Consider the following 22,466-nt stretch of genomic DNA (forward strand, 5'->3'; position numbering starts at 1 on the left):
GACTCTGTGCTGAGCATGGAGCCCTACAGAGGGCTTGATCTCACAACCCTGAGATCACAACCTGAGCAGAAACCAATGCTTAACCGACTGAGGTGCCCTGAGGAAAGCTTTATAATAAGTGTGGTTTGCAGTTTTGAGTTTTGATGGAGAGAATTTAGTTACTTCTAATTACCTAGAACTTTACATTTTCTTTTTAATTTATTTGCTCAAAGCTTCTCCATTTGTCTGAGTGGACTATTAATTTTCACATCTTTCTCATAAAAAGCCAGAAACCTCACTTTGTGAGCTTAACTAGATATAGAAAATCCAAATGGATTAATATCCAACACAGCCTATCTTTCTATAATGCAAATAGATTAAAGAAGCTGAATATATAAAAAGTCTTTTTTTGGTCCACATTTATAATACATCCAGCTTCTAGTCAGCATTTTTCTTCTCTCTCAAAAAAGACATCGCTATATTATTTTGCTTGCTGAGTGCTTGCTCTTAAAAATAATAGGGAGAACATTCTTGAAATAGTGTCAAAAGAGGCAACCCATAACTAGAATGTAAACTAAGTATGAAAAAGATTACTAAAAAAAGAAACAGCGTTGAAAATGTTTGAACATCAGCCTAGTGAGTTCTGGCAGAGATCAAATTTGTATTACTACTATGACATCAAGGTAGTTGACTTCTAGGACTTCGTACATTTTTTTCAATTTCATAATTATTTGAATAGCTGATTTACTTCAGTGATTATGTATCAAATATCTTAGCTAAAGACAACACTCATATATGAAAACATCCATTCAGCAGAATTTAAAGAGCATCTACTCTGTGTTAGGTGTGATGTTAATCCCTTAATATAAAGATGCAAAACATATTCTGCCGTCCTCAAAGAACTCCCAGTCTATTTATCAAATACAAACAAAAAACAATATCGAAATACAAACAAAGGGCTTCAAGAATACAGACTATATAGCAAACAGCAAACTATTCTGTTAGGGGGTGCTGGGGAAGGTTTCACCAAAATAGTAATATTTGAACTTTGTCTAGAAGAGCTATTTGGGTGAAGAGATGAAAGTATGGAATGAAGGACATTCTAGGAGAAATACAGCAATGCATGAAAGTCCTGAAGTCAAAATGCGTCTGGTATGCCTGAGAACAGTGAGAAATTCTGTGGAGCTGGAGCACAAAGCATTCGTATTTGTGGGGCAGACGGGTGAGAGTGGAGCTACAGGAAAGAAGGGAAGAGAAAAAAGAAGTTGGATCTTTATTAATGAGAAGCTAAAGAGTCTGGCCATCACTCCATAGAAAGAAGGGAGAACAGTGCATTTTTAGGAAGATGAATGAGATACTCAGATTTTTTGTTGTTGTTGTTTAGAAAGAAGCAGAGTGTAGGGACTGGCTGTTGACTGGATTAGAGCCTGCAAGATCTGATTGGAAATATTTGCAACAACCAGACAAGAATTAATAAAGGTCTGAATTAACATAGAGGCAGTGGGGTGAGAGAAGGAGACAGATTCAAGAGTCATTTAGGAGGTAGAGTTAATAGTACTCAGTGACTGATGGGATGTGGGGAGTGTGAAAGACTGGTCGGATTCCAGGGTAGGATACTAGGTGTGGTGATGTCAAGCACTTAAGCACGGTTTATAGAATCTAATTTGGGTTTGGGAGGTGGGTAGAGCTATGAATTTGTTTTGGCCATGTTAAGTTGAAATCCTCTGGGCCACCAAGTTGAGTTGTCCAAAAGACAGATGGCCATAGCCACCTGCAGCCCAGGGTTAGGGCCAGGAACAGGGTGGCTGCAAACTTGGGAGAGAGTAGAATGCACATGAGAAGGAAACTGAACAAAGGATTAAATGTAAAGTTTTGCTGAAAACTGGATAGCCAAATTCTCATCACATCTTTAAAGTTAACTTGCAGGTGCTTAAGACTATCCCCTATCACTGTCATTCAATTTTGTTAATGTTTTGGGGGAACTTTTTAAAAAATGCATCTTTGAAGATTATTAGCCACCAGATGGATTGTTGTAAATGTTCACATTTGTGTTCAACTTTCTGCTGTGGAATATTCATCTACCTGTAGCCTAAATCGAAGACATATGAATAGAAAGAAAATGATGTATTCTCAGCAAAAATTTAGGGTATATCCTGGGCATACAATACTTCGACTGCCCAAAAGGTACCTGCCATCCTATCGAGTGCTGAAGTTTTCAGCATTTACTAGCGTGAAAGCTCTCGCCTACCCCGTAGCAGTCGGATCGGCAGCTAGCCAAGTTTACTCACTGAGTACAAAGCCCCATATTTCTTTTTCTTCTTAGTTTTTTGTTACATTTTGACCTCCTTGCATCCTAATTTCATTTTTCCCCAAATTTGTATTTGAAAAAATTCAAATCTACAGAAAAGTTGCAAGAATTGCATAATTCCATGTACATCTGGGTATCCTTCACCTAGATTTGCCAATTTTTAACATCTTGCATATTTCCGTTATCTCATTCTGTTTTATCTCATTTTATTTGTATTTTGATTGAACTGTGTGAGAGTGGGTTGCAGACATCTGGCATTTTACCCCTAAATGCTTTTACTTCTTATTACGTGAATACTATTGCATCTAGGCCCTTACAATGGACAAAATACATACATCTATACTTACTATACGGTGAGTTCATACTGCTATCTCTAATTCCAGTCCAATGCAACAAGCTTCTTTCTCTGCTTCCATTCCATTCGTTTATCTTCCTTCTCCTGCAGTGAGAACTTTGGTGTTCAAGAGCGTGCATATGCTGATTCATGTGGTCAGTCCTAAAGCACACACAAAATAGTTTGGGAATTGCTACACCAGTGATGCTACAAAAGTCAGACTAAGTAAAGTTTAAGACTTCATCGCAGTTCTTGTTTTTAGAATATAGTCTATAGTTGTGTACAGAGTTCTATATTCGGAAGTCTCTTGCATCAAGTCTTTCTATTCTCTTCTGTTTGATTATGTTAGCAGTTTGATACGCACTTATGTTTGTTTGTTTCTGTTTGAATTCAGTTCTGGCAATCTTCCATCCTTATTGATTTAATTTTATTTCTTGCATATGTGAAATATTAACATGGTCCAAAAGTCAAAACTACATTTTAAAAGCATTCTCAAAGCGGTCCCGTTCCCCTTCCTAGCCCTTCCACCCATTCTTACCTGCCTCCTCCTCCATGTACCCGTTTTCATTAGTTTTTGGTTTCTCCTTCCTGTGTTTCTTTTTGCAACAGTAAGCAGATGTACACACATTTTTTCTTTCACAAAATACAGTATTCTATGTATACTCTTTTGTAGCTTATTTTTTCCACTTAACAATATACCTTGGAAATCACCCCATACTGGTTCTCAGAGATCTTCCTCACTCCTTTTCATAACTGCCTAGTACTCCACTATGTCTATGGACCAGTGTATTCAGAGTCTGCTGCACATGGTCATGAGATGGTTTCTACTATTTTGCTATTATATATCATGCTGAGATGAATGATCATAGGCATATTTTTTCTTATTGTTGGAGATGTAGCCTCAGGGCTGGGGTTGCTGGAACAAAATGCAGATATCTTAGCTTTTGCCAAATTACCTTCCTTAGGAATTGTATCGTGTTATGCTTTCCCCAATAATGCATGAGAATCCCTATTTCCCCATAGCCTCAATAGGAAAGTATGTTATCAAACTTCTGAATCTTTTAATCAATCTGATAGTTGAAAAATAACATTTTTCTGATTATAAATGAGATTTAGTACCTTTCCTTCTATTTGGGGACCCTTTATATCTTCTCTCACCCCCTATCTCCCTCTCTTTCTCTCCCCTACTGTATGTGTGTGTGTGTGTGTGTGTGTGTGTGTCTGTGTGTGTGTCTGTGTACCTGCTGCCTAATTTCAGAATTTGCAAATTCTATAGATGAATTAGACCTTAGGGATCGTTAAAGATGAATCTGAAGCCTCTAAAACATACGTAGTGGCAAAGACCAGAATCTAGACGTCCCTATTTGTAGCTTGCTTTTCCATTAAACTACTACCTTATACTCAATTCTTTTTTTTTCTAGGCCGGAAAAAGGGGCCTTTTTTAAAGAACATAGTTAAATTAAAGTTAAGTTAAAGTACCTAACAAAGTATTGGCCACATAGAAGGTATTCAAGAAAGATTTTTTGAACTGCATGGCAGCATTAATCAAATTTGGCTTTAAGTGGAAACAAGCACTTTTTAAACATTTAGAACAAGACCTTATGGTCAAGTTCTAAGTACTTTCACCAACCGTTACTTAAGAAAAAGTGTGTGGCGTCACTTAGTTGCCGTCTAATTGTTGCACTACAAATTCAATGGACGGGCAGTTTTATGAATAATCAATCACAAGGGAATTTTTAAGAAGGCTTTATACATTCAGAATGTGTTCAAAAGTAAATATATCTATTATTAATTATGCTCATTGCTTTTTAAGAATATGTTAATGTATGCATTTTTTAAAAAACACACCACCTTTATTAGTATACTTGTTCATTTTCATTGTATGTCTCAGTCAGGCAACCAGTGCAAAAGTTTCTAAAACTTTGGGTTGTTTTCTTGGACCCAAGAGTGAAGCCAGTCTTGTCCAAGCCTTATTTAATGTATGATTATCCATATGCCTGAGGTAGTACGTGATTTTTTTTAGGCAGTGGTAGAAGCCAAGAAGTTAATCCTGGGAGGACTTGAACGAGCAGAGAAAAAAGAGGACACCATGATGTACCTCCTGGCTCTGAAGAATGCGCTGCTTCCGGAAGGCATCCCACTCCTTCTGAAGTACGCAGAGGCAGGGGAAGGGCCCGGCAGCCACCTTGCCACCACCGCGCTCCAGAGATACGATGTCCGTTTCATAACTGATGAGGTAAATTCCCCAAGAGTATTTGCAACATTCGCAGAAGGAAAAGAAGCATGTCTAAACTTGAGTCAAATGCAAAGTTCTCTGATGTCGGCCTCTTTTTTCCCCCAAACTAATGATCTCTCTTTCCTGTTTAGAAATAACTGTTAAATTGAATTTAAGGCTATTCTGAAGCAGCCTCACATTTTGAATAGATAATGTCCTGTATCCTGAAGCATAAATATTGAAGTGCATCCTCTTATTTTAAGAAAAAAATTCTTTCCAGAAATACCTTTACTTCCATAAGTTTTAAGATGCTATTAAATGTTTCACCGAAATATCCTGGCTTACGAATTACTGTGTTGGTCCCTATAGCTGCATTTTCAGGAAACCATCTAAATTAAACTTTTGTTAGAACAGAAAAGGTTTTAAACCTCAAGATAAGCTGCCTGCTGAGAATGATCCTTCTAGTTTGCAGCTGAGCACCTTCCCGCTACTTTTGTGTCAAAGTTGGTAGGCTGCAAAGCACGGTGGCCAGGGTCATGGGCTTTTGAGACAGAGACCTACCCATAAGTTCCGGCTATTTTTTCCCAGTTGTTTGTGCTCAGGTGAGTTATTGACTCCTCTATACTTACTTGAGAATAAGGCCAACATTTGGGGAAGATTGAAAAAAGCAGAGAGAAATGGAATTGAAAGAACTGTTTATAAATGCCTAGTACAGAACCTCCCCCCTTATACCACATATTGTTAGGCAATGCTAGTAACCAACAAAATTATTTGTTGCCATTACTTTTTTTTGCCACAGAATGCCATTATTTGGGCAGATTTTCTTTGGTGTTAATCTTTTGTTAAGAAAAGAGTTCCCTAATGTAATTTGCGGACTTTGGGTGACAATGGTGTGTCAATATTGGTTTGTCAGATGTAACAAATGTACCGCTGTGGTGCAGGATGCTGATGGGGGGGGGGGGCGGTTACATGTGTGTTGGGCAGGGGGAAGACTGGAAGCATGGGGTGTCTAGGAACTTTCTGAAATTCCAGCTCAGTTTTGCTATGAACCTAAAAGTGCCCTAAAAAATGAAGTTTATTAATTTTTTTAAAAGGATAAGGAAAGATTGTGAGGGACTTCATTGTAAGGAAATACCAGTTAATACAGCAATCACTCCCCAGTAGTATCTTTAGAAATCTGTATTAGTTAGGTAACACCATGATATGCTGCAAGAACAAATGAGCTTCAAAATCTCAGCTTATCAGAAGCATGCTTCTCATTCGCACCATGCCTAATGAAGGGAAAATGTGGCCCTAAGTTTACTACAGAGGTAGTAAAAAGAGAGGGAGAAGGCACACTAGCTCTTCACTGTCTCAGTCCAGAAGTCACCCGCAGCAATTCTGTTCGTGATCCATTGGCTAGAACTATGGCACCATTCTAATTGCAAAGAGCCCTGGGAAGAGTAAGAGCACATGCATATTTTTAAGAGCAGTAACTATTCCTATCACAATATCAACTTAACAAATCTGGATGTGCACTAAGTTTGAACATCTCTGAACAGGTGAAGAAGACTTTGAGCAGGATATACCACCAGAATCGTAAAGTTCATGAGAAGACTGTACGCACTACTGCAGCCACTGTCATTTTAAATAATAATCCGTCCTACATGGAAGTAAAAAACATTCTGCTCTCTATTGGGGAGCTTCCCAAAGAAATGAATAAATACATGCTCGCTGTTGTTCAAGACATTCTACGTTTTGAAATGCCTGCAAGGTATGATGGAGTGCACCCGTCTCTCTATTTAAGCGAACTTATTTCACTTTACTTGTTCAGGCTTACTTGCACATTGACGTAGTACACGTGTGGCTAACAATAATGCATGGTCATTATGCTAGGTTATGTTACATAAAACCAGAGTTTGCCAAATTTCCTCTGAGAAGTATTTAGCAGGCCAGATAAAACAACTTTACTTTGGCACTATGATTTGAAACCCGGGGTAGGATTTTTACTTAGGTCTCCTGTTCAGTCTGGTAAATGTATATTGCCAAACATTTGTAATGTTTTAAAACCCAACTACATTTTTAATAGGACTATTTTTATCAATAGCACAACAAAGTGATAGAAGTTCTCACCAAATGGTCTTTCATGTTAACTTTCCAAATGTTAGTGATCTAATATTGAAACCTCATCTATCACAGATCAAATGAATCTACCATTTAAGTTAAAAACCTCAGGCATGGCTCATGTTTTGGGACTATGCAGGGTATGGAGAGTGGAATCAGCAAATTTCATCGGTCTCAGTAACTCTGACTGGATTCATCTTCCTTCCAGTTCCCAGGTCTCTTCTTCTGAATTCACTGATGTCTCCCTTCAAAGTGGGGCTTCCCCAGAGCTCTGTGCACCTCCTCACTGAAATGAGAGGGCTGGAAAAGAGATCTCCTTTTCCCCTGAGTTACTTGCACAACTGGATCCCCAGGAAAGATCAAATTTGAGCGTTTTCAGTTGAAAAGTAAAAGACATGGAGGAGGTTGGAAAATAGATAAAGACAAAGGAAAAAAATTTTAAAAGCAGTAAAAGAAAGGGTGTGGGAGGAGTGGGTAGAAGGGAGAAGAGAACAGGACGGATAAGGAAGAAGGAGCAGATGAGTAAGGGAGGAAGAAGCAGTCTGTCTGTAGCCATGTATTCCAAGTGGAATAGATTTGACTTCTATTTCATTGTTTCCTTTTATGAGACTCTGTGGAGGAGATCCTGAGTGGGTTTACTACCCTGTCTTGTGACCCTAGTGATTCAGGGGACAATGAAAGTGGACACAGTGGGGTAGAGAGCAGCCAGGGAAAGGCGAGGAAGCTATCGCAAACACTGCAGGGCAGATTCTCAGGAGCAAAATGGTTAGAGTTGGAAAGGACATCACAGGCCACTTTGCTTGGTATCTCTCTCCAGTGTGGGATCTAGTCTCCTAGCAGGTGGTGTCCAGTCTTTGCTTGCACCTATCCAGTGGCAGGGGGCTCACCTCCTCTGAGGGAAATTGTGTCATTATTCAGAGACTATCACCAGTACTTCTTTATGTAACTGAAAGTTTCCTAATGTCCCTATTTGCCCCAATCCCTGGAGCAAAGCAGAGCAGGTCTAATCATTCATCCATATGCAGGCCCTTTGAATATTTGAAGACAGCCTCCTCATCCCTTCTTCTCCAGGCTAATATCTTATAATATTTGGGGAGGCAGGGAAACTATAGGGTTACTATTCCTTCCCCTCAATAATTTTCTACCTCAGGTCTAGATCCAGATTTCTTTAGTTAATTATTATGGTATTTTTGTGATATTACCATAATTTTAGTATTACGGGTATGATTAGTGTTTAGTCAGGATTGGAAAGATCTCAACACTCCTTAGATAGTAGGCAAGATAGAGGCATAGGGTAAAATTTAAGACTTACTCTAGGGGGGATAATCATTCATTTATGAATTCTATTGAGATGTCTCTTTAGTTGAAAACTCTGTAAGTAGAAAAAATTCCTGGAAATGAACCGTGACATGTCATCAGCCACTGATAACGTTAGAGAGCATAGGAAAATGTTTAAAGAAATATTGAGCAAACCTTCAACCCCACCCCCCCGTTTGGTACAGCTTTCCTTGAAAGTATATACTATTTAACAATAGAACCGTGATGATTCATGGAACATGTGTTCTCCACTCCTGAGGTGTGTCCGTCAGTTGGTTTAGGCCATTCATAGCTGGGTGTCCTCGCCTCGCGTCCATTTTGATACCAAGCCGAGTTTCAAATATCTGAGGAATGAAGGGGAAAGCCTAATCCTAACACTGGCACTCCAGCTGGCACCTCCCCAGTCTTGGAGCGGCATGAGGAAAATTTGGCCCCTTTTTTTTTCCACTGAGGATTTGTTTTTTTTCCAAATCTGAGTTGGGAAGCAGCCATTACAATGAATGTGCAGCTTTTTCCTTTTCTGTGTTGCAGCAAAATGGTCCGTCGAGTTCTGAAGGAAATGGTTACTCATAATTATGACCGTTTCTCCAAGAGTGGATCCTCTTCTGCCTATACTGGCTACATAGAACGTACGTCACCCCAAAAGGGGTTCTCCCTCTCTGCCCTTCCCCAAGTTGGTATTGCTGGAACTGTTACTAAATTACAGGAGTTTGGGTTTTTTGATGTTATTTTTTGTTGTTGTTGTTGTTAGGTGCTCCCCACTCGACATCCACTTACAGCCTGGACATTCTTTACTCTGGTTCTGGCATTCTAAGGAGAAGTAACCTGAACATCTTTCAGTACATTGGGAAAGCTCATCTTCACAGTAGCCAGGTAACTCATTTTCCATTAGTTTTGCTTAACAAAGTATGTAAAAAATTAGTCCAAAGTAAAATTATACACACACACACACACACGCACTGGTGATAACACTATAGAACACTATATAATGGTGGCTCCCATTTTAAGTTGCTCATGACTCCATCGTCTGTGGGAGGCTGTATGGTTTATAATTCCAGAGAGAGTTTCAAGTATGAACTTGAAACCTAAGTAATTTGATTTACTGGACTTGCCAAACATCCGTTTGTCATTTCAAAGGCAAATCTATTCACAAAATTGAAATTCTGAAAATATTTTTCACTTAGGTTTTAAAAAATATTATATTTTTGTTCATAGATATATTGCTTAAAGTTCCACTTACCTAACTCTGGAATATGTTTTCCTTCTCTGGGTGTTTCTATGAAGAGGTTGATTCCCCATAATAAAAATTTTGACTGTCTAAAGAGTCCATCTACAATTTTCAGTACCTCCAGGAGAAAAAAGAAAAAAGTGTAGGCATTTGACAACTGGCTGAATTCCATCTCTTTAGTTTTATCCAAAATTTGGTTACAATCTATAAAGGCTTCCTAATTTTAAAATATACTTTCTTTTTAGTTTTTATGCATATCAAATTATAACCTCAATAAGCTCATTTGAGCTTTAAAAATAATCCAGAACTACACAAACTTGAGTTCTTATCAATATTATGTTACTATACCCTTTGGTGAGACTCTAGTCAGAACACTATGTCCTTCAGTCCTGAGAAATCACCATCTGTTTGCTGATATGCACTCAGAAATGCCAACCACCCAGTGGTTAGGGGGCTGGGTATGGGGGACAGAGAATATGTAGGATTCCTATGTATGGGAGGGATCTTGATGTGAGCCTCCATCATCTTTTCTTTCAGCTCGAGAGAGAAGTTTGACAGGAAAGGTGTGGGTCACGGCTTAGAGTGTTCCACACCCTCTCGTAACAGCAGCCTGACGGCCACTGTCCCAACATTTCTCCATCTCCTTTTAGGAGCTCTGCAGGACAACTGGTCCATTATGTATGACAGTCTTGGAGCGACTAAGAGTCTCAAGGATGACACCATAAAATGGAAAGCCCATGGCCTTGGTAGACAGAAGGGATTGAGTTCTGCCTCTGCCATTTGAGTTTTTTTGGTTTTTGGTTATATCTACATCTACAAAAGGGATAAGAGGTTATAAGGGTTAAATGAAGAAAATGAATTCACCTTACGTTCAGGCATAGAGTTGGTTTTTTGTTTTTGTTTTGTTTTTGTTTGCCTAGCTGCTGCAGGTGCCTGAATTTCTGACTCTTAGGAAAGTTCTAGCCACAGCTCAGAAGCCTCATCATCACTTACAGAACTGGCAGGGAGCTGATGTCAGAACTGTTATCTCCATTTTTCCCCAGGTGGTCATTGAAGCCCAAGGGCTGGAGGCCTTGATTGCAGCTACTCCTGATGAGGGGGAGGAAAACCTTGACTCCTACGCTGGCATGTCAGCCATCCTCTTTGATGTTCAGCTCAGACCTGTCACTTTTTTCAATGGATACAGTGATTTGATGTCCAAAATGCTGTCAGCATCTAGTGACCCTGTCAGTGTGGTGAAGGGACTCATTCTGCTGGTCGATCATTCCCAGGTAATCCTTTCGTTCTGCAAGTATTTGTTGAATCCCTAACCTGTTCCAGGCACATTTGGAATGTCCTGTAGGCTGGGAGGATACAGGACAATGTTCCACCCATCTGGGAGTTCTCATTCTAAGCACTCACCCTATTGGTATTGCTGCCCTTCCTCCTTTTCCCCTTTGTTATAGGGAAGCAGGGTTTTCTTTCACCTTTGTTAGCTGATGAAGACACAGCCTCACTGTTGAGTCAAAAGAGAAAATAGTCAATATAATATGAGTGCAGTAATGTCATATATATTTCAATAAAACTGAAAGAAAAAAAAGAGAAAATACTGCTGCTAACAGAAACAAGAAATTATGGAGAAAATAACCTAAGCCCTTCTGTTGATCAAAACTGTGTCTTATGGATATCCCTAGCTTCAAGGAAAACTGGTAAGTGTAGTTTTTCAAAGGGCGCATTGTCACTCTGAACTAGCCTGTGTTGTAGTTAATATGAATGAAGAGAAGGACAACCAGCAGTACCTGTCATATTCCTTAATCCTCAAGGTCACATATGAAAAAACAGTTCTCAGACTATATCAGAATTTTGCATTGCATGTATCCATTGCAGTATTAACTCTGAGGAAATGATTTTTTTTTTTTGAGAGAGAGAGAGAGAGAGAGAGTCTGTGTGTGCATGTGGCATGGGGGTGGACCACAGGGAGAGGGAGAGAATCCTAAGTAGGCTCCATGCACAGCATGGAGCACGATGTGGGGCTCAAGCTCACAACCCTGACGTCATTACCTGAGCTGAAATCAAGAGTTGGGCGTTTAACCGACTGAGCCACCCAGGTGCCCCTAAGGGGAGATGAATTCTTAATGAAAAATATCTCCGAAGGAGGCATGAGAGTGCTGAGGAAGTGATCTACGTTTGAGGACACAGGAATCATGACAGTTTGACCCCATCTGTGTGAGCCCAGCTACCTAGCAACAATCTCTGATGGTCAGAATTAGGCTGTAAAACTTGATGAAAACACAGTAATCTGGATCAGGCTCAGCAAACTGTTCACGTAAAGGGCACAAAGCGAATATTTTAGGCCTTGTGGGCCATATGGTCTCTACTGCAATTGCTCAGCTCTGCCGCTGTGGAGTGAACAGCCCTCAGCAATATACTAACAGACGGGCGTGGCAGTGCTCCCACAAAATCGCATCTACAAAACCAGCAAGCGGGCCAGATTAGCCTGCAGGCCACAGTTTGCCAACTCCTGGCCTAGAGGGTCTTGTAAAGTTCTTCTGCTCATGAAGAGAGGGCACCTAAGGTGTATTCTCAGGCAAAGACCATCCCGCGGCTATTCAAACGCGCCCCGATGTCTGTGTATTTCCTCCTGGAGCACTTGGCTCATCAGGGGCTACCATATAATAAGCTGTTTGAGGCTCCCTGGTTCTGCAGAGCAATCCAGGAATGCCATCCCGGCTCCAGAGGCACATGCCACTCTAGGTCAAGTGCTGACATTGAAGGAAATTTGGGCAGTGGATAGCCTGTCACAGCTACCAGGGCAGATGGAATTACCCCGTGCTTACTCTAGCTCTCTCTTTTCAGCTAATTGGATTACTCTTCAGAGAAGGATGTCTGATAAAGTCAGCTTAATAGGGAGATCCTCTTTAGCCAGCAAAGGAACATATTTTCCTGAATGGAAGCAATGGGATAAGTTGTCAAAATATCAGTGTTTGAACTGTAAGAGAAACCTTTGAGACCAAAGGTCCAAGACCAAGGGGTCACACTAGCTACAAATGTAAACTGTCTTGTACTTGTAGCTCATAGGCAATAATTTAAATAAATATGCATTCTGGGTCAAACAAGGACATAACCCTATGATCTTTATTACCATAATTCACAGAACATCCTTTCCTGTGCACCAGGAGACAAAAGAGAGTTATGATTTTGTGATAGCCATGTGGGTAATAGAAAAGTATTCTCCCTAGAGACAGTCTGGGCATTCATCCTGTCTCCATGTGTGGCTACCAGGCCTGAGTTCCTTTTCGATCTTCAGATATAATGTTTATCATGGAAGATTAGTGTGGGAATTAAATGAGATATCAAATGCAGAGCTTTGGGGACACAGTAGGTACTCAAAACTGTTAGTTCCACTTACTTTGTACCCTTAAAAATGAGAACCATTGCACTATGTGGTTTAATCCCTTTCACAAAGAAAGAGTGGTGTGTCCTTCTACGGGGGTCAGTGCTCTGTCCTTCAATGGGAGCTCAGGAAAGTTCCTCTGTGATTACATCTAAGAGTTCTTCCATGGTCCCTTTGCATGAGAGAAATGGGATCTTCCCAGAAAGTCAAGGCACTCCTTAAAACCCAGACTGCAATGGAAATGCTCTCTCCCCACAAAAGGCATATTGTCTAAAAGCTGTGAAATATTCTTTTCCATGGCACTTGGCGTGTTTTGACGTCTACCTAATGTATGGCCAGTGGGAAAGCCAAAGTCCACATCAAAGACCTTTTTTTTTTCAAAGATTTTATTTATTTATTCGACAGAGAGAGAGACAGCCAGCGAGAGAGGGAACACAAGCAGGGGGAGTGGGAGAGGAAGAAGCAGGCTCCTAGTGGAGGAGCCTGATGTGGGGCTCGATCCCATAACATTGGGATCACACCCTGAGCCGAAGGCAGACGCTTAACCGCTGTGCCACCCAGGCGCCCCCAAAGACCTTTTTTGATTGGGTGGACTAACGAGATTATAGTTTTCAAATTGGGAAGAGAGGAGAAGATTCAAAGAAAGAAATACTTTTTTTTTTTTTTGAGAGAGAGAGAGAGCACATGTACATATATGTGAGCACGAGTGGTGGTGGAGGGGCAGAGGGAGAGGGAGAGAGCCGAGTGTGGAGCTCAATCTCATGACCCTGAGATCATGACCTGAGCTGAAATCAAGTGTTGGACGCTTAACTGACTGAGCCACCCAGGTGCCCCAGAAAGAAATACTTCTAAAACAGAGCACACTGTAGGGTTCATTTAGGAACAATCACGATTACAGTGCAAATGCAGAACTCTGAAATCTTGGTTCTGTAGTTCATAGGCATAGGTTAAAATAGGAGCATAATTATGCTGGCTTTTTCAGGATAATTTGTGTTCCTTCAGTATTAGTTGTGAGCATGAGACAACCTTGCGTCCTACTACAATCACATTAGTTCTAGACTGAATGGAGCTGTAAGTATTCTTCAGGATCTCTCCTAATGCGTCCTGAGCTCCACATCAAGAACTTCATGCTTTCCTCCCAGTGTCTTTTTAGACTGAATGTAGCTTCATGCCACAGTGAGACTTTTTTGGTATACCTGGTTGTAAACCAAGGCCTTTGAATGAGGTTTCTTGCCACGTTTTTCGGAAAGTGGAGAGAATTCAGGGAGATCAATGTGATCCTGTCTAGAAAGCAAAATCGTGGCATTTATAGTTGGGGAAAGCATGGCTTGTTTGGTCTGAGTAGGGCAGTTACATAAGGAAGTTAGTCATGCTGCCAGTTACCACCAACCTAAGATCTTTGGAGGGATATCAAAATTAAGGATACTGAGCCTTTTTTTCTCCAGAGCCACTAGCATTTCCAACACTGTCCCCAGGCAATGTGATTGCAGTCCAGCTGAAGAACTTTTCAGCCAACATCACCCCAGCTAATGTACTCAGAAAATGCAAGACTTAAAGGCCAACTACTGAGAACACAAAACCATGGGCTTCAGACAACTGCAGAATGGCTCAGGATGGACTATGTTTGTGAATGAGTCCTGTCGCTCTGGAACATACTGTTGAGTTCATGTTGGACTTGTTTGCTTATTTGATGCCATTCCAAATGTCAGACAGCAAGGTGTTGCGGCTTAATTGCCTCACCTTCCTCTCCCAGCTTTGTCGATTCCTGGAACTCGCGTATTGCACCGGCAGTTCTTATTCTGTCTTTCGTTAGCCATCAGGATGCAGTTGCCTATATCTGACCCCGCACGTAACCCCGCACGTAACCAGAGAAGTGCCGAAGGACTGCAAGGGCTCATCCGGCCGAAACTGCACACCCCCCACCCCCAAACCACAGCTGCATTTCTGATGAAGATACCTTCGTTTTCCCCAGTCTGGTAGTTCTCAAGTTCAGGTGTATCAGAATCACAGGAGGGCTTTTGAAAACACAGATTGCTGGGCCCCATCCTCCAAGTTTCTAATGCAGTAGATATGGGACTTGCGTTTCTAACAAGTTCCCGGTATGCTGGTGTTGTTCTGAAGGGGACCATACTCTGAGATCTTTGCCTCTCCCAAAGTGAGGCAATGATTGGGGGAAAAAATCCATACCCATCTCAACTGGCACTTCACTTTTTTAGTATTTTAATGGATTAAATACTTTAGCGAATCAACGTCTACTTCCAGTGATCAAGATTAGGACAATGTGTTTCCAAGCCTAGAGAAAGACTCCAGCATTAGCACAACTCAAATGGTATTACCTATAGCAGGAGCTTGAACGTGCCTTTGGGAAGGGGTTGACTAAATTTGCTTATTGTTGTTATTACTATTATTAAATATTTTTGCTTCTAGGAGCTTCAGTTGCAGTCTGGACTAAAGGCCAATATGGATGTCCAGGGTGGTCTAGCTATTGACATTTCAGGTGCAATGGAGTTTAGCCTGTGGTATCGTGAGTCTAAAACCCGGGTGAAAAATCGGTAAGCATATGTATAATATTCTGTGCGATGAACTACAGAGATATGCTTCTGAAATTGTTTAGCTTTCTGACTTTCCAAAATCTATGTTTTCTGTTTGTAATTATTAAATCATAGAGTAGGAAGAAACCAAGGGAAGTCATTCTTTCCATAGCTTCTCATGAGCAGGCCAGTGATCTGATCAACTCAACCAAGAATCATCACGCTTTTAAAGACATCCACAGCCAGCTTGCCAACGTTATCAGAAAATATGGCTCCATTGCAAACTTTTTAGTTTATCCCTCTTGTTGAGATTTTTTTTTAAAGATTTTATTTATTTGTCAGAGAGAGAGAGAGACAGACAGAGCAGAAGCAGGGAGAGCTGCAGACAGAGGGAGAAGCAGGCTCCCTGCTGAGCAAGGAGCCCAATGCAGGACTAGATCCCAGGACACTGGGATCATGACCTGAGCCAAAGGCAGCCACTTAACCTAGTGAGCCACCCAGGCGTTTGCCTTGTTAGAATTTTAAATCTTTACTCCTTTGCTGTCTTCAGTGGAGAAAAATAAAAAGATGGTCACTTTTGCCAAAATCGAAGTCTTAAATATTAGGAGTCCTTAAGTTTTTTCACTAGCATTATTTTTTCTAAACAAAATGTTCTCAGCTCCTTTAGTTTTTCTAACGTACATGTCGAGTCAAATGGAAGTGTTTTATTTTGAGCTTAAGGCAATGTTTCTAAACCAGTGTGATAATCAAAAGAATTATTCTTCTGTTTGTTACAGAATTGAAGAAAAGGAAATGGAGTGCAATTGATTTTTACCTTTTTTGATATTTAAAAATATGGTGGGGCCGAAGTGAGATAGGAGTGATAAAATTAAAGTTTTGATTTCTATGAAACTGTGGCTAAAGGAATTGAGAAATCAAAAAGCAGCACATTTAAATGTGACAGCTGACACACAGTGTTGCTAAAAGGAACCAGAGAAGAGAAACAGAACAGGCCATCAGAGGGATCAGCAGTGTAATTTAGGGCTTCGCAGTGAATCCATCTTCTTTCTCCTTTTTTGAAGTAATTTCCAGAGATGAAGTTTCCCCAAATTAAATGGAATTGAATTCTTTGCAGAAAGAAATCAACCAGAGCCACACCCAAAATTATCTGGATTTTTAAAAAGGACACAGTATTGCTAAGAATCTACCAGTATCCACACTGTAGCCAATCTATCTTCAATTTTTCATTTGTTCATTTAAAAAATATCTCTTAAGCCTTTGTTGAGTGTAAGATATTAGAAGGTATGGTAAGGGATTCAGGGACTTACATGATACCACCTCTGACCTACTTTTACACTGACAGCAACAGCCGCGAGGACTTTAATTTATTTGCACAGCCAGCTTTGATTGTATCCTTCTGTCAGAAAAGCCTGGGCACAGAACTCAGATTTAATTGGGGGAGTAATTTCCTACAATTTCATTTAAAGTCTACAATTAAATTAGAGCGATCCTAGAGGTAGGCCTTCTACTGGGATTGTTTATCCTCTGTGTCATCGTCCAAGCCACATTCCCTTGTCAACCCAATCTGCCTATCCAGCTCTCTAGGCGACTGTTGGGGACCCCACCATATTTGTCCTTCCTGGGACAACGCATTGTACATGCCCCACTGTGGGAATGGTTTTTGGTGACACAATATTTTTTCAAATATCTTGGCAACCGTAGGCTTAAGTCTCTGGAGAACCTTTGGAGAAAGTAATGAAATGGATTCGAAATAGCTCCATTGAAGCCCACAGAGAGATCGTTTCCAAGAAAATTGTTATGAACGTCAGCTGTCTTTTTGAGTTTAGACTTTGTTTTAAGCTCGCTCAGGTATTTCTGATTTCCTGAAAGGATCAGGTTCCAGGCACATTTTCCTCTTGGCCCTTGGTATGTCAATATCACACAGCAGTACCTGCTGGACACTTCATTCCCACATCCGGAATTGAAGGCCATGGGCGGGTGCAGGGGAAAGGCAGACTTTCACTGCCTCATCCTGGGGATTAACCCTGCCCTGACTCCCAGCAGAACGCTGGTGCATTTAGGTCACATGGTAGTCCTTTACATGTTTCCTTCCAGTCGTTGAGTTCAGACCCTGTGAAATTAGAGCTATTGGTCCAGATCAGTTAAATGTGATAGTAACGGGAGGGTTTTTTGTTTTTTTTTTTGTTTTTTTTGGCCTAAATCTTTAGGGTGGCTCTGGCAATAATTGGCAGCATCACCGTGGACTCCTCTTTTGTGAAAGCTGGCCTGGAAATCAGTGCAGAAACAGAAGCAGGCCTGGAGTTTATCTCCACAGTACAGTTTTCTCAGTACCCTTTCTTGGTTTGCATGCAGATGGACAAGGATGGAGCTCCATTCAGGTAAGACTCAGTGCTCATGGAATGTTCCTGGGCAGTCCCCAGTTCGCCAGGAAAGTTCCTGGAGTTTTGAGCATTTAGTTTCAGAAATTGAAAGAAAATGGTAAAAATACAGTGAAACATAAATTTCCTTTAAATAAGTAAAAGAATAATTGATAAGGCTAAAAAAATCAGTTTCTAGGATACCAAGAAAACATGAGGACTAGTTCATTTGATTCTGGGGATAATACTGTATTCTAGTCCAGAAGTAATTCATCGAGGTAACAAAGGGATTTGATTTACCCTAAGAATTGCCACGTAGTTTCAGCAAAAATAGTGCACGTGCACTTACTATCGGCTAACTTCCCAACTGTCTCCTGGACTGAAAATTCAGAACAAAACACCTGGTAATCATTTGCCGTGTGTAAGAGCCCAAATTAATTTATAATTTTTAGGTAATCACACAAGCAACTTGAAATTGTTTAAGTTTTGGGTCAAGCTTGAGAGTTTGGGATTTTGAATTTAAAAAAAAATGCTTTCAGTAGAATTCTTAGTGTCTCAAATGCCAAATGTATGATTGTTCATGTAAGCTTGCTATCACCTTTTCTACCCTACAGCTTCTCATTTACACTGTGTCCTTTGAATCTTATAATGGTTATTTATAACAATACTGTCACATGGAACTAGAATGCTTTCGTTAGCGTTGACTCTTCTGTTAGTTGTAGAGATCTCCCTGACACGTTATTAACCACGAAGGCAATTGGTATATTTAAAACAGCAAGCATATCTTACATCATCTCCTTTGATTAGTAGATCAAAGTTGAGCACCTTCTTTATTATATTGACATTTCATGATTCATATGAGGAATGTATAAATGATATCAGTACAAATATGAGTAGATTATATTTTTACGGAATAAAAGATAGCGGATTATAAACAGAATATTAAGCTGTTGTTAACTTATATTAACTTATGTTTAGAATAAACCTCCATTAATGGATTTTAAAAAATCAACCTTCCAGTGGTCAAAATGCAGTGACCACCAAGCCAGGCTCATGGCTAACTGGTTTCGTCCCACATTCCACTTGGCCCAGAGCTCTAGGAATGTTTGCCTGTCAGCATTCTCAGCTTAAATCCAGTTGGACTCGCTCCTTACTCAAAAGGGGAGTGCTCCCAAGGTGGGGCTCCTGGAATGAGGGGTGGGAGACATAGCAAGGCCTGCAAAGCTTAACAGCATCTCCAAAAAGCTGAGAGGAATTTGGTCCTTCATTCTAGAAAAATGTACGGCAGGACTCCCATATTCCAGGCATTCAAAGTATATCTGTCGGTGTAGAAAGAAATGGGAAGAAAACAATCATGCCATTCATGGGAATGGAAGCCGGGAGTCTTTGGCACTCCCATCCCTTCTCAAATTGCTCTGAAACAGAAGCTTCAAGTGTACACCCAGTTGCTTGGCTCTGAGGGCTGTGGGGTCCTTTTAATATGTGTTTAATTTTGCTATTGTTGCTGTTGTTATGCAGGCAATTTGAGACCAAGTATGAAAGGCTGTCCACAGGCAGAGCTTATGTCTCTCGAAGAAGAAAAGAAAGCCGCATAGCGGGGTCTGAACTCCCGCTCCACCAAGAGAACTCTGACATGTGCAATGTGGTGTTTGCCCCTGAGCCCGAGAGTAATTCTGGCGGTTGGTTTTGAACCTGGTTGCTGAGTTTCACTTGGACCTGTCTTCCGAGAAGGGATATGATGTGACATGCTTATATACTTGCTCTCTGAGAGCACAGTGTTTACATATTTACCTGTATTTAAGATTTTTGTAAAAAGCTCCGAAAAACCTCAGATGATTAAATTTGGGCCTATTCCGTATACCACCGATAGTGTCATTTTGAGCCAACGTACGTGACACTTCCAGCAACATCCCTAGTGTTCTGCTTCCTCTGTCAAATCCCATTTGGTACAGTGGGAAGAGTGTTGTTCTGAGAAGAAACAGTTGTCTGTAAAACACAAAACAAAACACACGTACCCTCAGGAGATCCCAATTTTGTTCCAACGATTTTCAATCAATGTGTATGAAGCCCTCCATAGGACCTAACGCATGGCTTGTTTCTACCAAATATGCTGCCCAATCAGGGGGAAAAAAAGACCTTTTTTTTTTTTAAAGGGGAAGTGGGGGGAGGGGATAAGACTTTTTAAAGACTTTTGTCACAGCTTCAAGAGTGGATATTTATCTCTTTTGTCATTAGTTTTACTGAGAGTTGAGTAGAAGGCACACAAAATTAAAACACAGCATCATCTCCCCACTGACCACAGGGTCAGATTGCTAGAAGAAAGCCCTTTCGCTCTCTGCCTTCTGCCCTGTAAGAATGTTGGACTTAGCACAGAAGAGTTAGAAATACGAATTTCAGAAACTCCATTTGATTTTACTTGTGCTGTGTCTCTTTGAGACTGTAATGTGGAACACTGTCCTTTATAAGGGACATTTTCATATGTTCATTGTTGTTTCTTTCATTCGAGTGTTTTGTGGTAGAATTTCTATTCTGTTTGACTACAGTCTTGCACAAAACCCAGAATGGCCAAGAGAATTTAATATTGCTTTTAGAAATTGATGGATTTGACTTCTAAAATATGAAATCAAGAAAAGATTGTCTTGTTTGTACAGATTAAAAGAGCCATGTTAAACGTTTTCAAATACCTATTAATAAACCAGACGTATGTGTGGGTGGTGATAAACTCAAAACAGGTAACAGGTGCTCATTTGTCCATTAAACACACACACGCGCGCAATGGAAATTTAGCTAGCTCACCACTGGTTGTAAACTTTAAATAATGTGTGATGAAATAAATATATGGACATCCTATTGAGTTGTCTTTGTCTTCCATTATTTTGAACACCTTATTTCTCTATTTCTGCCACTTTCTGAGCCCAGACACAAACACGACTAAGCCTCTGCTATCTATAGACCCAAAGTCTCTAATAGGAGGTCAGAGCCCTGTGGAGTATGAGCCACAGATTACCAGCAGTCAGAACCTCTTCAATACCTGTAAACTTGAAAACGTGAAAATTCCAGTTTTCGTGATGCCCTGGGGTGGCGCCTTTATTGTGACGTTACTAAGAAGAGAGACTGGAATCAGAAACGGGGGGGGGGGGGGGGGGGGCGTGGCAGTGTGTCCTGGGTGGCGGCATTGGCCTTGGGGGAAGCACTCTGTAAAGATACTTGTGCTACAGCAAAAGCAAGCTGAGCTCAGGCACTAAGCCAAAGATGTCACGGGCCAGGGAACCTCAGCCGTGTGATGCTTAACACATGATAACTGCTTCTGTAAAATGCGCAATAGTAGTTCACTCAAGAGCGATGAGTGTGGTGTCCTGGATGTTAGTGTCCTGCTGCTTCCCAACAGCCTGTCCGCCTGGCCGAGTCAAACACGGCTGCCAGTTTGGAGAATGGATAGCACTTAGCAGCTCTAACTTGCTCCAGAGAAACAAGAAACCTGGAGACGCATAGGACAAACACGGACTCCTTTCTGGATGAACACAGTAGAAATCTAAGAGGGCTGGAGCGATAGCCCACGTGTTGGATGGACATGCTGGAGCCCGAAATATCGCTGTAAGCCTCGCTCGCCGTCTCTAATTCTGACCTCTTCACTGTCTCAAACATCCAGACAGCTTTGTCGTCTGCAGAGACGTCTGCTCGGACCTGAGTCCTCTGCCCTGTCGGCTTCTGCCCACAAACCTGCAGGATGTGGCCTGGCCGCATTTCTCCTGCGAAGGGCTGCTGCCATTCCCTGTATCGCGTTAGATTTCTGCCCACGACAGCTCGCTCCCTGCCCCTCTGAACCTGAACGCCTTCCGAAATATCTTTAAAGCTAACACTTTTTTAGTGCTTGCAATGTGGCAGATATTTGAAGCATTGTAGATATATTGAATTTCTTATTTCTCACCATAACTATATTTAATAGGTAGCATTATTATTTCCATGTGATAGATCAGCACTGTCCAATAGAAGTATAAGGTGAGCCGCAGAAGCAATTTTAAATTTCTAGTAGGGACTTTAAAAAAATAAGCAGAAATCAGTGGAATGAATTTCAGTAATATATTTTCAATCCAATATATGCAGAGTATTATATCAACATGTAATAAATTTAAAAAGTATTAATGGGATATTTGGGGGGAGGATTAGATCTTTGAGTCGTGATATATAATTCGCATACACTGTATAGCACATCTCAATTTGGATTAGCCACATTTCAAGTGTTCGAGCGCCCGATGTGGCTAGTGGTTACCGACGTGCGCGGTGCAATTACAGATGGAGAAACTGGGGCTTAGAAGACATGTAACTTACCCCACAGAAGACATTTTCTCACTTAGAAAATGGTAAAACTAGGATTCAAATATAAGTGGTCTTTCCCAGGACCTACTCTCTGAATTCGTTCTATTTTCCAGATCATTGTGGTTTTAAAAATTTGCTGCTAGAAAAATCCAGACAGTAGTTATTAAAATGGCCAATGTGGGACAGCAGCGATAAGGCTTCAAGCTGCATTACAAAATTCTAGAGCCAGTGCCCTTTCTCTGTGGGTCTTGTGTCTCCTTCTCTGATAGTACCAGGAGTCCTTGTCCACTCAGAGACCTCTATTTTTATTCTTTGGTAAGTAACCCTTCCTCCATGAAGAGTATTGTAGTTTTAGCTTTATATTTAGGTATTTGACCCATTTTGAGTTAATTTGTGTATATTGT

At 40.8% G+C, this 22,466-nt stretch overlaps 1 protein-coding gene across 1 annotated transcript in view; it reads left to right on the forward strand.

Annotated features, from left to right (window-relative positions):
• MTTP (microsomal triglyceride transfer protein) overlaps positions 1–20,595 on the forward strand; it is a 45,127-nt gene extending 24,532 nt beyond the window's left edge. The window contains exons 11-18 of the mRNA XM_026509667.4: positions 4,645–4,857; positions 6,378–6,589; positions 8,788–8,885; positions 9,008–9,129; positions 10,528–10,755; positions 15,285–15,409; positions 17,596–17,766; positions 19,264–20,595. Of these exons, the coding sequence (XP_026365452.1) occupies positions 4,645–4,857; positions 6,378–6,589; positions 8,788–8,885; positions 9,008–9,129; positions 10,528–10,755; positions 15,285–15,409; positions 17,596–17,766; positions 19,264–19,435 (1,341 nt within the window). The 3' untranslated portion in view covers positions 19,436–20,595. The remainder of the gene's footprint in view (positions 1–4,644; positions 4,858–6,377; positions 6,590–8,787; positions 8,886–9,007; positions 9,130–10,527; positions 10,756–15,284; positions 15,410–17,595; positions 17,767–19,263) is intronic.
• Positions 20,596–22,466: the final 1,871 nt, after the last annotated feature.

Source organism: Ursus arctos, unplaced genomic scaffold, assembly GCF_023065955.2.
Source record: "Ursus arctos isolate Adak ecotype North America unplaced genomic scaffold, UrsArc2.0 scaffold_9, whole genome shotgun sequence".
In the NCBI taxonomy this organism is placed as follows: Eukaryota; Metazoa; Chordata; class Mammalia; order Carnivora; family Ursidae; genus Ursus; species Ursus arctos.